We start from the raw sequence: 13,883 nt of genomic DNA on the forward strand, positions 1-13,883 counted from the left end.
TATGCTGCACAATATCAAGGACGGCACAGACAGATACTGCAAGTCCACACCTAACGACACCTTTTTTCCGCCCAGGTCAACTTGCCCCCACCAGCATGTATTAAAGGCCTCAGCTCTTCTTCTGATTTGATTCAAAGGTTAAAAAAACAAAAAAACAGAGAACCAGCAGTGTAGGATACATGATCAGTATTCAGCTTCTTGTTAACTGACAGCATTAATCACAGATCTTTATAACTAAGGTAAACACCTCGAGGCTATGAGAGCAGCACTAATGTAAACTGTGTGTCAGAAAACGTCCGCCTCTGACATAACTCATATTGATCGCGGATAACAGCAATTTGTTTTCCGGATTTTCAATGGCAATTTTGCTGTGAAAAAAACAGCTGCTAACCAGAATATAAATCCAAAATAGGTCTAAGTAAGAAAATAATTACTTCTTTTTATATACTCAATAAAACAAGGCCTAACATTGCAAACTCTGAGCATAAAAATAAACTACACTTCATATGGCAAAAAAAAAAAGTATGTGGATTTTCCCTTTGCCAGATCTTATATTCATATAAAATATAATAATAGTAGACTATTAAATACAACTTAGGTATTATTTCTGTAGTTTTGGCATCATCCTGCCTGTTGGTTTTAACAAAAAAAAATCGTATTCACCAAATTAATTTCTGAGATCTGGAAACAGGGCAAATCACTAAAAAGTTTTGGCAACACTTTAGTGCTTTTAAATAGTATTTAGTGTAACCCAAGTTTTAGAAAAGAACAAAAACTAGTATGTCAAGCAGAAAATGAAGCTGCTCTATCAATTATTACCCATTGTAAACCCCCAACATACTTTACAGTCCGACAATGTGGTTCAGCTTTGACCTACCTCTTTGCACACAGTTCACACACAGTTTTCCTTTGAAATGCAGCATAGTTTACATATTTGGCTCTCTCTTGGCTTGTGTACAACTTGTCTGATGGTTTTTGACTCTGTTCGACATCACTGCAGCAATGTTGCTGGGTTCCAAGATCTCTGCCAGGGCCAGACTAACCTGCTAGGGGCCCACAGGACAAAACTGAACTATGGGCCCCTACATGCCTTTTCCCCTATCCCATTTTTCCCGGAGTAACAGAAACCAACCAGTATTGCTGCACCACAATATCTGATCCCAGGGCATATCAGTTGATCATTTTGATTAAACACAAATTTGTTAAAGAATATGCATCATGTAAGTATAATATCAACTTAAGTAATAAAGATATTAAAACTAGATTGTGACACAGGTTCTCTATACAAGACAGGGCAGTTATATTTTTTATTGTGCTTTAGTGGCGCATATTACCAAATAAATTTGTAATGAATCAAATGACCTCAAAGTAAATTTCACACAGAAAACTGGGGGATTTAGGGCCAGGAGCTCTGGGGCTCCTGGACACCTGCCTGATTTGCCCATTTGGCAATCCAGCCTTGATTTTGGAAGTTATTTTGGCCACAGCTACAACATCAAGACCCAAGTTATAATAAACTGAAATTATCCAGCTTCCACAATTAAAGGGCTCTGGCACTGTAACGCTGAAACAGATGACAGTCGTTATGGATGTTAGAAATGACACCTGTGAGTACTTCAAAATGTTTGGAAGAAAGGTCTATAAGAACAAGGCCCCTGAGGAATCAAGAAGAGTAAAAATACTGCTCTATACAGACAACTTGAGCACTCATATTTTTCAGACAGTGGATATGTAGAGTGAGCTGCTGTACGAGTCTTTGTCCTCTTCTTCATCTTCCTTGTGATCCTCCAGAAGTTTATCCAGTAGGTTTGGTGATTCTGGCTCTATCCCCGGATCTTCATCCAGAGACTGGTCTTCATGTTCATGGTCTAGCTGGTGTTCTGAGCGCTGTGGGAGGTCAAGGATCTGGGGCTGAGGGTCTACACCCTGGGCCTCCAGCTGAGGGATCATGGTGGTCAAAGACATGGACAAGGGCATGTGCACCAGAGGTGAGCCGGACAGGGCTGCAGAGCCGGGAGCAAACTGGACCCCCGGATTGGGCATGGTAGATATGGTGGTGAGGGGCTGGGCCCAGGGGAGGTAGGTCAACCCTGAGTCTGGGAGCTCCATCTGAGGGAGGGAGGCTGGTGCTGGGGTCATTGGTATGGTCTAGATAGAACAAGAAAAAGGACTAAAATGTTACTGTTGATCACAAAGGAACTAAAACTAGCAAAGACACAAACATGCTTAAAACTGGAAACGTATATCTTATGTAGGTTGACTGTTTTTGCGAACACATTACGAATGATTCAGTCATCAGAAATTTATTAAATTATAGAAAATGTGTTGAGTAGGGAAACTAGGTTGATGTGGTGAGGAACATTGAGCTTTTTTCCCATGATTGAGCTTCCAGGCCACATGCTCTTTAGAAGTTCTACCAATCAAATCCTTTCTTGAAGAAGTTAAACTCATACTCATACTCATACTCCACCCCTAATCTAGCTTGTTCTTTATGACCCACTCACTGTAGGTTTGAAAGGTGGGTTTTTAAAGCTGAGAACAGCGGCTGTCGTGAGTATTAATGTCAGTAGCAATTCACTGCAACGATGACACCTTAAAAAAAGTATCAAGACCACCAGATGCTGCTTTCTATGCCCGCCGTCCACCCCAGCCACCTGCCGGCGACTCTGCCGCTCTTAGCTCTTAAACATAGTATTTCGTTCATTCAAAAAATACATCGCCTCTGAACATAATACAGCCGACAATTACATTTCCTACAACACATTTTTGCTGTTGAAGTTTAGTTGTGTAGAAACATAATTTTTAGGAAGACATATTTCACTTTCAGTGTTCTTTCTTGGTTTTTATTAACAATAGGACAACTAGACTCTATCCAGTCCCTCAGTTCTTAATAATTTTGATCCACAAGAGAAGGGGAATAAACATCCTAGAGTTCTTTCTTTTTTCAGTCCCCCGTTGTAATTTTGTCAGTGTACTTTTTAATGCAAGGTCTTGCCTGCTAAAACTTTAAACATGCTTTTGTTCACACATGGAGTCTTCTCCCACTCACCCCAAAGTTAGTGAGCAGTGGTGTGTGTGTGTAGGTCAGCATGGTGTAGCTGGGGCACAGAGTCTGCATATACAAGTCTGCAGTCAGGGTGGTGGCTGGGTAGGCCAGAGTCTGAGCCGAGGGGTCCTGCTGGTTGTATTCAGGTGAAGACCATGGCGTTATGGCAGGCTGTAGGCCAGCGCTGTTAGCAGGGGGCGGAGCTTTCCATCCGGTGCACTGCAGCCCTCCATCTCCAGCTGCACCTGACAGCTCAGCTGTGGGGCCGCTGGCAACATCGGAGCCAAAGATGGCTGAATTTCAAAGAGAAGCTGAGTGTGAGGTATAGAAAACATGCATGGGCACATGCTCTGCTTACAGGAAATAGTTTGGTAAATGTTTCTGTAACACTCAGGTGTTATTGGTCTCTGTGAACAAATACCTTGTGTGTATGGTGACTGGTTGTTGTGTGCGGCCGCTTCCTAAAACAAAAGAAAGGTTACATCAATTAAAAAAAATAAGTTCTGCAAGTTAATAAATGAAGAAGAACCATAATCACATGCTAATGCTGCAGAACTAGACCACTGATGTTGATATATAAATATGCAGTATTTACACTTGTGCCAATCAAGTCCAGGTGTGAGCAGCAGCTGTGTGTGTGTGTGTGTGTGTGTGTGTGTGTGTGTGTGTGTGTGTGTGTGTGTGTGTGTGTGTGTGTGTGTGTGTGTGTGTGTGTGTGTGTGTGTTTGTGTTTGTGTGTGCTTGGCTGGACATTGTTGGCAGCGGTGAGTACAAATACATTAAATACAGTGAAAAGAAATAAAATCTTCCGGTGGACCTTCAGTTTAATTTCCTCTTTGTCATAATATAAGGGCTGTTTTTGATGAGTTGCATTATGGTCTGTTGAGGAGAATTGTTAGATAGAAGTCCGAGTCTCTGCCTTTTATATATATTTGTTGGCTCTGACAAAAATGGAATTTCTAACAATTGCAATTCCCTGACAACTGGTCAAACTCCATCCACTAAGAAAGTTCCAGAACAGTTACTACTTGTATTGAGATTAGTTTTTCGCTGTCTCCCAGGTCAAGAATGAACTTTAAATCTCAACTGATGTGGAGTGCTGATGTTTTAGATCACGGGTGCAGTCCGCACTATTAAGTGGCAAAGATGCAATCTGACAAAAACAGACAATATCTACAGATATATCACCTTCAGACAACACTGACCTGACAGGGAATCGACATCATCTTGAACTTTCATTACAGCTCTGACAATTTTGTGCACTGTCCCTGATAAATGAACCGATAAAATATAATATACTTAATGAATACATATGAATAAATAAATGTAACAGAGTTAGCAAAGATGCCATTTTTCATCTGTAGTCCCTGGACCAAAAACTAAACTTATTTTCCATTTATCACAGTTTTTATTTTAACACTTTTTTATCTTGATTGAATGCACTGGATTGTTCAACTCTATGATAATGTAATTTACATTTCTCCAGTTGTATATTTCATCTTCATTTGTCATCCAGTACTGTTTCTATGTGAGCGTCATTCACCAGACTGAATCTGGGCGGGAAATCACTTGATTTTTCTGTTTTTTATTTAAATGCTTCTATAATTTCTCTGTCATTTTGTCGGTTTTTACACCCTGATCCTGAAGAAGAAGAATCTTAACTTACTTCCTGTGTTACCTCTTTGTGTTGAATGCTCACACCCAGATGTCCAAGGTGCAGAACCACATGCATATAATCTCTCTTGAAAGACATGTGTATGCACATATGAAAAAATGTATTTGCTCTGTATGGTCCCTATAAGGGACTGCTGCATAATAGGCAGCGGTGCAGTACAGAATTTGTAGTGAGAAAAAAACTCAGAAGGAATGAGAGAGGCAGCAGCAGCAGCAGTGGCAGCATTGGCGGCTCGTGTTAGTGTTTGGGCGCTGCTGGACACGAGCAGCAGTGAACAACTGCATCCTGCTGCCTGCCGTCAGCCAGCAGGGCATGTGCGGTCAGGTGGCTGAAAAAGTGCAGAGGTACTGGGGAGATGGATAGTTTTACAGCTTTGACAGCAGACGGGGAATTACGGCGCTCAGTTATTACACCAGAGGCTGATGACTGAACTCCTAATGTTACTTTGACCAAGTGCTGAGGGTGGGAGGAAAAAAATCAATGAAGAAAAATTAACACTCATGGAAAGTTAAAGCACTTTTGGACAGAAATTGTATATAGTATAATTGCATATAGAAAATGTCTCCTGAAAATAAAGTACTGGATTTCCTGCTTAAGACTTTGTCCTTGTAAAAACGGTGATGCTGGAGAACATCAATAAACCCAATACAAACTGTGGTAAGGTGAGTGCTGACTGGGTGTGTATAACTGCAAATTGAATACGTTTTAACAAGGCAGATTTGCAAACACCAGGAATCTCAAACCAAAGCTCTCAGTCAGCCTGCTGCCCTTCACATCAGGCTAAGTAAATCTGCAAAAATGAGACCTGCCCTCTGATTTAAAGTGGGAAGCTATTAGACTTTAAAGGGCCAGTTCACCCCAAATAGTGGTACAACCATGCAGCTAGTTTAGGTTTTTATTTGTTCAGGTTTTGCAAAATCTGGTTCTGAGAATTCTAACTTCACCAAACACAACTGAGCAGAATGGAAATTTGTATGAAGCATGAAGCATGAAGAAATTACAAAACAACAACAATAAATAATAATAATAAAAGCAACATCATCTTTTTTCAAAATTGGTCTCCCCAATTAATGTGGATAATCTGTAGACCGTACTGTTGACAGTTTTCATAGGGACTATCTTCAGTGGAAAATAGTTCCAGTTAAAACTGTTGACAGTTAGGTTTGTGAATTATCCAGAGCAACAGGGTCATATCTCAAACCTGGACCGATGAAACCAAAACTGGCTGTATGGTGTAAATCGTTAGAGGTATGTATAAGTTTGGGTGAGCTGACCCTCCAATAACAATAGCTAATAGCACTGAACTCCACAGCTTAAGTGCAATATATTGAAGCCACAGCCAGCTGCCAGTTACCTTAGCAAACAGACTAAAAACAGAGGGAAACAGCTAGCTCCATCAAAGGGTCAAACGAAAGTGGCTGCAGGCACATATGAGGCTAACCAATTAAATTGGTATATACTATACGTTGTTTAAGCCGGACAAAAATCACAGTGTAAAAAGAAGTTGCAGTTTTACAGACGGTTACATGCTGCAACTATTATCTTTTCTTGGTTGGGCATAGTGACTTCCTTGCTACAAGACTTCAAATCCCATGTAAAACTACTTCGTTTGTTTTTATAGCTTACACAAATGAGATTGGTATTTGTTTTTTCATCTAACTCTTCACAAGAAAGTAAAAAAGCCATACCTCCAAATGTCAAACTATTCTTTTAATAAGGTGGAATGCATGTGAACACAGGATTGTCATGAATATGACTGGAATCATTTGAAAACCTCGGCATTTCAGGATAGAAAGGTTTCCTGATGACCCTCAAAAGTCAGCAAGAGAAATGAATTCCACTCATAATGAAGGGAGCAAACTGAAGTTAAGGAATTTTTTGGATGATATCCATGTTCCCATGAAATGCTCTGACAGTGAAAGATATAACATAAAACTACACTTAGTATCAAGTAATGTTTCATATTTTTTTTCCCTCACAGGGTTTATATGAAGGGAGTCTTTGCAGGTGCATGTTTGTGTGAACATACTTATTTCTATCCCCTACTGGTCTGGAAGACGTAATAAAGTGGGAGGGCTCTTTGGCAAGGCTGCAAGTTATTTTGCATAGGGCAGTGTGCCCAGCCCTGGAGCCATGCAGGGAATGGCTGTAACTGTCATGGAAAAACACCTGGATTACATAAGGACAAAATTTCCCCCTTCACCTTCGCTCTGGGATAGGCCCTGGGTCCTGACTGCTCACACCCTGATTGCCCCATGAGGACCCTTTCCTTAAGCTCTTGAGAATGCCATAATGTTCCATTTGGCAAAATGACTCCCCACAGAACTTGATCTGTCATGTTTCAGCCTCAGCTCAACAGAATCCACTTTTACAACCAACAACCTGCGTCTGCACGTTCAGCCCATGTGAATGTCTTCTAATATCTGCAGTGGCCTACCTGCGGCAGAAAGCATAAAGATCATTGACACGATTCATCTTCATTATAGCTCAGATGAGTGAAGAATGTCAGCCTGGAGACTAGTGGCGATAAATCGTCAGAATGCAATCAAGGAAGCAATATTAGAAATGCCGCATGTTATTTATACATTTTTCATAATGTCTAAATGCAAAAATGCTGTTGTGTTTGTCATGGAAACTGTTGTAAGAGAGCACTCCAAAAAAGTTCATGAACATGAGGTCAGTTAAAAACCTGGCTGTCACTGGCAGAGGCCTGGCAAGAAATGTTTGTGAGTTTTGTTTTTCAGACAAATGCATTTAAAAGTAATAAATGCTCCTTTGCCTTATTTAATCTTTTTTTCTTTTTAGTTTCATAAACTCTCTTTTTAGTATATTTTCAGTATCCTCTGCTCTTTCAAAGAAGAGGTATGGAAAATCTCACTAGGCACAGGTTTGCAGTTGTTATATTGAATCATGGGCTGATTTGTTTAATGACTAATCATGCTGTGATAAAGGTGCAGAGAAAAATGTGGTTTCAGTGTTTACAAGGCTCTTTGGAAAATTATTTACTTTGAAAAGGGTGGAGTGCCATATTTTCCCAAAACTTATGAGAAACTTTGTTTTATTATGTATTAAATGTCTCAGTGTGTAACATTTATGCTGGAGAACAGAGAATGTTGATCAGACATCAATTTTTTTACTCATTTTAAAGGTCACAAACCAGAGTTAAATGATCACAGCATGTATCAATCACCCAACGTCCGTGATAAAAAGCATCATGTAATCACGTTAATGGCGAGCGGTCACGGTGTTCTCACCGTAGCAGGGGGTGCTGTCTTGTTGCTCTGCAGCTCCAGGCTTCTCTTCCTCCTCAGCAGCTCTTTGACCGGGTCTCTGACTCGAACGCCTTGGTATGGTCTGGACCTGGCCAGTGCTGATGGTGGCGCTAGAGAGGCAAGAAACAGAGAAAGAAAGCGGATTAGATATATATCCCTTCTTTTCCCTTCTGTTGGTGATGAAGATGATGTGAGACAGTCAGAAGCCCCAGAACAGCTACCAATGGACACTTGTGGTGGTGCTATGTTGAGATTGCTTTGTCAAAATATATTAATTGTATATATTTATCTATATATTGCAAAAATATTCCAAGTAACTATTTGTTATAATGTTTTAGATCCTGACTGTGAAATGGATTAGAGATATGGGTTTATTTCTTAAATTAGTAAAAAATTAAAGTATAAAAAAACATTATAATTTAGAACATTATCCACTATGACTCACATCTAACTCAACAAAATATTTCGGCAGTATTTAGTTGGTAGCAGTTTAATTTCTATGGTGGTTGCTGTTGATTTATGAACCAGTACACTCATTAGAGATAACAGTTTTTTGTCTTTTCCAGTTAACGACGTCATCATAAATATTTTCTGTACTCATTTACTTGTATTCATTTGTACATTTAACTGATAAACATGGTTGAGTGTCCTATGGAGCCACGCTAACAGAGACTTCAGGCCAGTACGTCCAAATGTTTACAACCATTGATTTCCTGCAAGTGTAAGCATGAGGAGAAATCTGATCTGACAGCAAGGGCCTCCTCTGAATAAACTCAAAGCAACAGTATGGGACTTATGAAACTGCAGACGATGCCATCTGTCAGTACGGCCCGAGGCTACAAAGTCATTAAGAGTAATGGCATTTTCCCCCACCGTAGATGCAGGTTGATCTACGTACATGAACCTAAACAGCTCTAGGAACCCTAAACAGATAGAGAGGATACAGGCCACTATTTGATGGGTTTCATTTTTCAGGTTTTACTATGATGAATTGAACAGAATTTGATCAGAGCATCCATCTCGCCCAGCCTTCCTGTCCCTGCCTTAAAGACTAAAACATAAGCGTTTTTCAAAATTTGCAGTCACCTGAGAAGGACTGAAATGGGCGTGGAATTACGCATTCCACACCCAGAAAAGCGATCCGCACCATGGCTCCTCATCGCTCTGACTTTCACACTCGCCCTCCCTCCTCCCTCCACTTTTACTTTTATGCACATTCACAGGTGCAGTTTTACAGGGAGACAAGGTGGTGCAACTGTGTTACAAGCATACACAAAGAAAGGCATGAATTGCTCAGACTCATGGGATCACAGCAAAACGTAAGGATAACGCAAAGGATCTTAATTCATTATTTAGAAGCACACAACAGGAGAGTCGTAGTTTGGTTACACACTTGAATATAACCATAGGATTTTATAGTTTTATGTGTGTGACAGAAGTGCATTTTAAAATATTGGGCAAATTAAAATTTTAACCTAATAATGGCACAAGATGAAAAGCCATAAAATCACATCTAATCATAATATTTCATTAATGAGTAATTTATTTTCATAATTAATTTGTCATTGCGTGGAAAAATCACTATGGGAGGGTGATTCCTACATCTATTCTGTTCCAGAGTACTTGTAGTCACCTTTTTTTTTTTTTGGGTGACATAAAGGAGACACTTGCTTCTCAAAGGTGTGTGATCTGGGAGGGCAGGAAGTGCTTCACTGCATGCTGACTGACAGAAGAGTTGGCTTTAATGCACTCCAGTAGCCGGTTGTCGAGGACTGCTAATCTGACATCAATCCCACGCACGGTAATAATAAACACCCTGCACACCCCAAACTGGAAATTGTGTTAATTCTAAAGAAGCCCCCCGGGCTCGAAGTAATTCAAAGACCAGCTTCAGACTATAATTGTAGTGAAGTAAGCAGTTCCTGGAAGATGTCTCCCCCCGGCTGAAATGAAAATAAATCTTGGCCTGATGCCCCACACAAATACACATTCAATCTTAAAGTGACATAGTTTGACATGCTCAGCTAACAAGCCATCTGCAGGTTAACTCTGAGCCCCTCTGGCGTTTCTAGTTTCTCAGAGGCTGAGCTGCAAAGCTGCAATAAATTTTTATGAAAAATGAACTGATCGTCAGTCCGAATCCCAAAGTCAGACTGCCTCTGAGAGGAGTGTCCCATACTGCCTGATTTACATGTGCCTTGGTATTTTTGCATTATCGCTGGCAACAGAAAATTACATAAACAAACCTCAATGCATCAGTTTTGGAAAATTCTCTTTTGTTGGACTCGGCAACATCCTGTGGCATTACGTCAATTTGTGATTTAATTATTCATTTTGTTATAACTATTTAATTATCATAACATCTCCATTTGACACAGTGGGAGTTGCTGGCTGTCGGGGAGGGATCGTGGGAGTGGTAGTAGCATACAGTTAAGCCAGCAGTAACCCTGGACTGGTGTACAGTTAAGACGGTACAAATGAAATGGCGTGTGTATCCAGTCAGCTATTAATATTTGCAGAAAATTGTCATTCGCCACCCCCCAGATTTAATTTTCGAGTGTAGACTGGTGAAAAAAATATTTACTGTTTACCTCTTGTTCATTTTCAAAGCGGGTAGGTGGGGCGGATGTTAAGCCACGACGAACCAACTACAAGCAGCTTGGAAGGAAATCCAGTCCAATTCACGCTGCCTCCGCAGTGACTCAGTGTACTGGCATGAGTTAACGTAGTTGGTATCGGTTTTGGTAACTGACAAGTGGAGCTACAGCTTTACAAGCAGCTGTTGGGTAGTAGAACAAAACTGTCCGCATGCTTGAGAAAGCCCAAATTAAACACACAACGCACATCCGGCCATGCTAGCTTCTTCTTCATTTAGCACTGAACCTGCACTTTTTCCCTCAACCTCCACATGTTTGCAGAAAAATGTTTGCTACGGTGTATAAAAATAGTATTAGACGGAATTCAGTCAGAAAAGTCAGCTGCTTAGCAGAGGACGTGCCTAATTTACCAGACATTTTTAAAAAGCGGACACAAAATTGTAACATTTTTGAAGGGAATCTAGTGATCGTGGATGCCGGAGGACTGAATATTCTGTAAAGTTAGGCATAATTTAAGAATTTTCAATTTTAAAAGATATTAATGAAGTATTTTCAGATAAACTGTATTACAAATTTGCCTAGATATCCAACTATCGCTGTCCTTTTTGGGTACACTACAGCAGGGCAGACACATCTCGCATCTTGGAAATGAATACATTTTGATTATTACCCCAGATCATATTTTTGGCAATGTCAAAGTCAATATTTTAAAATTAACAAACATTTGCTGAAGAAATGGCAGGAACAAATAGTCTACTGTACAAAAAATAATTCAGCTCTGCACCATGGAAACTTCACCACCGTACATAATTGTTTTATCATATCTGTTGTGGGAGGAATTTGTCTCCTGTTTGTGCTGAACTTATCAAATTTTATTCATCTTTTTTTCACTGTTTGTTTCAGTAAATGAGCACTTGTGGAAGACAATCATCTTATCAGCTTTCAACTGAACCTGGATGAGTCTGGAAATGTTTTGCTCGTGAACAGGAGCCCTCCTCTCAGTTCTCCTGCTTAGAATTTCCTTCCAGTTACTAGCTTACTCCTCTGACCTTTAGCCTGTGATTGTTGTTCCCATCACTCCCAGGCAAAGAGGAGGGAGACATGCGGTCTGTTATTGGACTAAGGGTGTCCTGACAGTAACCTGTCCAGATTCCTATCTGCAGCTGACTGATGTGACTCCATAGGTCAGACAGGGTAACTGGCTGCTCTAGACAAACAGAACAGTGTGACACTGTGCGATGTGCAGACAAGTCCGTGATGTTTAACAGAAACAGGGACTGGAAACACAATTGACTGTTCGTTAAGCCCCAATAGATTTGTAAAGACTCATGGCAAAGGACTGAAGGAGTTTGAGGACTGTGCTGCAAACAGGGATGTGGCACATATCATGACAAGTGATTTTTAACTGGAAAACAGCGCTAAAAAAACACAGGGAAACGAATGGTGTGAGCGCCATGTTAAGGTTAACGCTACGGTACTGATCTTTGAATCGAAGCTCAGTTGAACAGAAGCTGTTGTTGTCTTTGATCTCTCTCAGTTTAAACAATAACACATGAGCACACACAGACAGAAAAATAATCACCGTGGCACATGCACAGGGATAACACAAAAGAGGAAGCTCCACAGCTGTGCAGTCTTTTACTGTGGCGGAGGTCTGCCACCATTTGCATATCAAGATTACAGGCCAATAGCAACATGCTGTCAACTTCCAAATGACCACCTTCCTCTTTCCAAAGGAGTCTGACACAGCAGCTTCAATACTGATCCCGACACAGTTCAAAACAGGAAAATTTGTCATATACTGGTATTTCCTTTTGTTCCTATTCAAAAAATTACCCAAAACTCTTGAAATAAACATTTCAGTTAGTGTCCTAAATTATATATGGTAGGTTATGGCAGGAGAATCGCTGGGCACATCGACGTTGTGGTTAGGGCTTTTATAAACCATATTTTTTTCTGATTAGCAAATGCTTGGGTTAATTATGAGAATTAATTAATGGTTTAAATCAATCAGTTACGACTGAACAAAAACACAACAAAGGTAATTCAAAGTTCAGCTAAATCAAATTTCCTAGTCTCAACAATTCTTGATCTATGGTATTCAACCAGATATTTATCTATAAATTATTCAAAACAGACATTGCCAGGAAGTCAAATGAAATGAAATGAAATTTGAAATACATAAATAAATAAAATAAAATTTAAGCTTCTCAAAGGTTGTAAGGCTGTTGTACTGGATTGCATGGCATTGTTAGGGAACGGTATATTCTGTTCACGATATTGTGTCCACCTCCTCAAAGTGAAAACTGATGTAACTGACGATCACGAAGTGAACAAAAGATTAGGTGAAACCCCTTTTTGAAAAACTTTTAAAATTTTAAAAACTTCCTGTGGTTCGTTCACCTCCCTCAATGAAGTCAAAGTTGGTTTAACCCCTCAAATGATAGAGATTACACCAATAAATGTTAGATATAGGACAATCTGCATCAAATGAGCAAGATATTACAGTTTGTGTATATCATGTAAATAAAACAGCAATGACGTGTTGTACTTACATTTCTCCCAGTGCATACTGCTTATCTTGCTATTATCGTATAGTTAAACTGAAGAAATCAAAGTGGCGGGTTGACTGACGTGCTTTATAACAGCCTGCAGCTAGTTAACAATCCCCTTGGGATGTCACAGTTTCTCCAACCACACGTCTCCCTTATGCATCTAGTTTCACTGGTGCTATTTAAGTTGAATCAAAACAACAAGAGATAAAACATTTTAAAAAGAGAAACAGATGCCAAAATGAAACAGAGCTGAAGTCGACAGAGCATTAAGGGAAATGGCATAAATACATTCACATGCATAAAAGACAAATAAAAGACAATCAATTGCTCAAATATTGCTGTTTTATTTGTACCACAGACTTCCTTCCCAGGCCTTCCTTCCTCAAACCTCAATAAAGTTAAACAAAATTTTTGTTTGTCTGAGAGAACCTTTATCAAAACTCACATGAAGCTGTTGATTGCAAACAACTTAGTAAAAGTTGGAACATTTAAATATATATTCATTTGATGTGTAACCTAAAGGATAACTCCAACAATTTTGCTCATCAAGGCCTGTTTACAGGTCTTTGGGGAATACTACTGCATATGTGAAAAAAGTTGTATAAAGTCTTTTGTAGGTCCAGAGGGAGCTGCGTGATGTCGGATAAATGTTCTCCAATGATGTCATTTGAGTCTGCGTCGGATGGGTCTGAGGATTACAAGTTTGAAAATAAAAGAAGATCCGGGGGAGTGGAGTTA

At 39.9% G+C, this 13,883-nt stretch overlaps 1 protein-coding gene across 1 annotated transcript; it reads right to left on the reverse strand.

Annotated features, from left to right (window-relative positions):
• Positions 1-1,109: 1,109 nt before the first annotated feature.
• On the reverse strand, positions 1,110-13,213 carry LOC120792102 (POU domain class 2-associating factor 1). The gene is made up of 5 exons (XM_040131144.1): positions 13,146-13,213; positions 7,976-8,103; positions 3,468-3,507; positions 3,050-3,339; positions 1,110-2,148 (listed from the first exon to the last, which is right to left on the reverse strand). The coding sequence occupies exons 1-5, from the start codon at positions 13,159-13,161 to the stop codon at positions 1,717-1,719; spliced, it is 906 nt and encodes a 301-aa protein (XP_039987078.1). The 5' UTR covers positions 13,162-13,213; the 3' UTR covers positions 1,110-1,716.
• Between the last annotated feature and the right edge of the window lie 670 nt (positions 13,214-13,883).

This window comes from Xiphias gladius, chromosome 7 (assembly GCF_016859285.1).
Source record: "Xiphias gladius isolate SHS-SW01 ecotype Sanya breed wild chromosome 7, ASM1685928v1, whole genome shotgun sequence".
NCBI lineage: Eukaryota > Metazoa > Chordata > Actinopteri > Istiophoriformes > Xiphiidae > Xiphias > Xiphias gladius.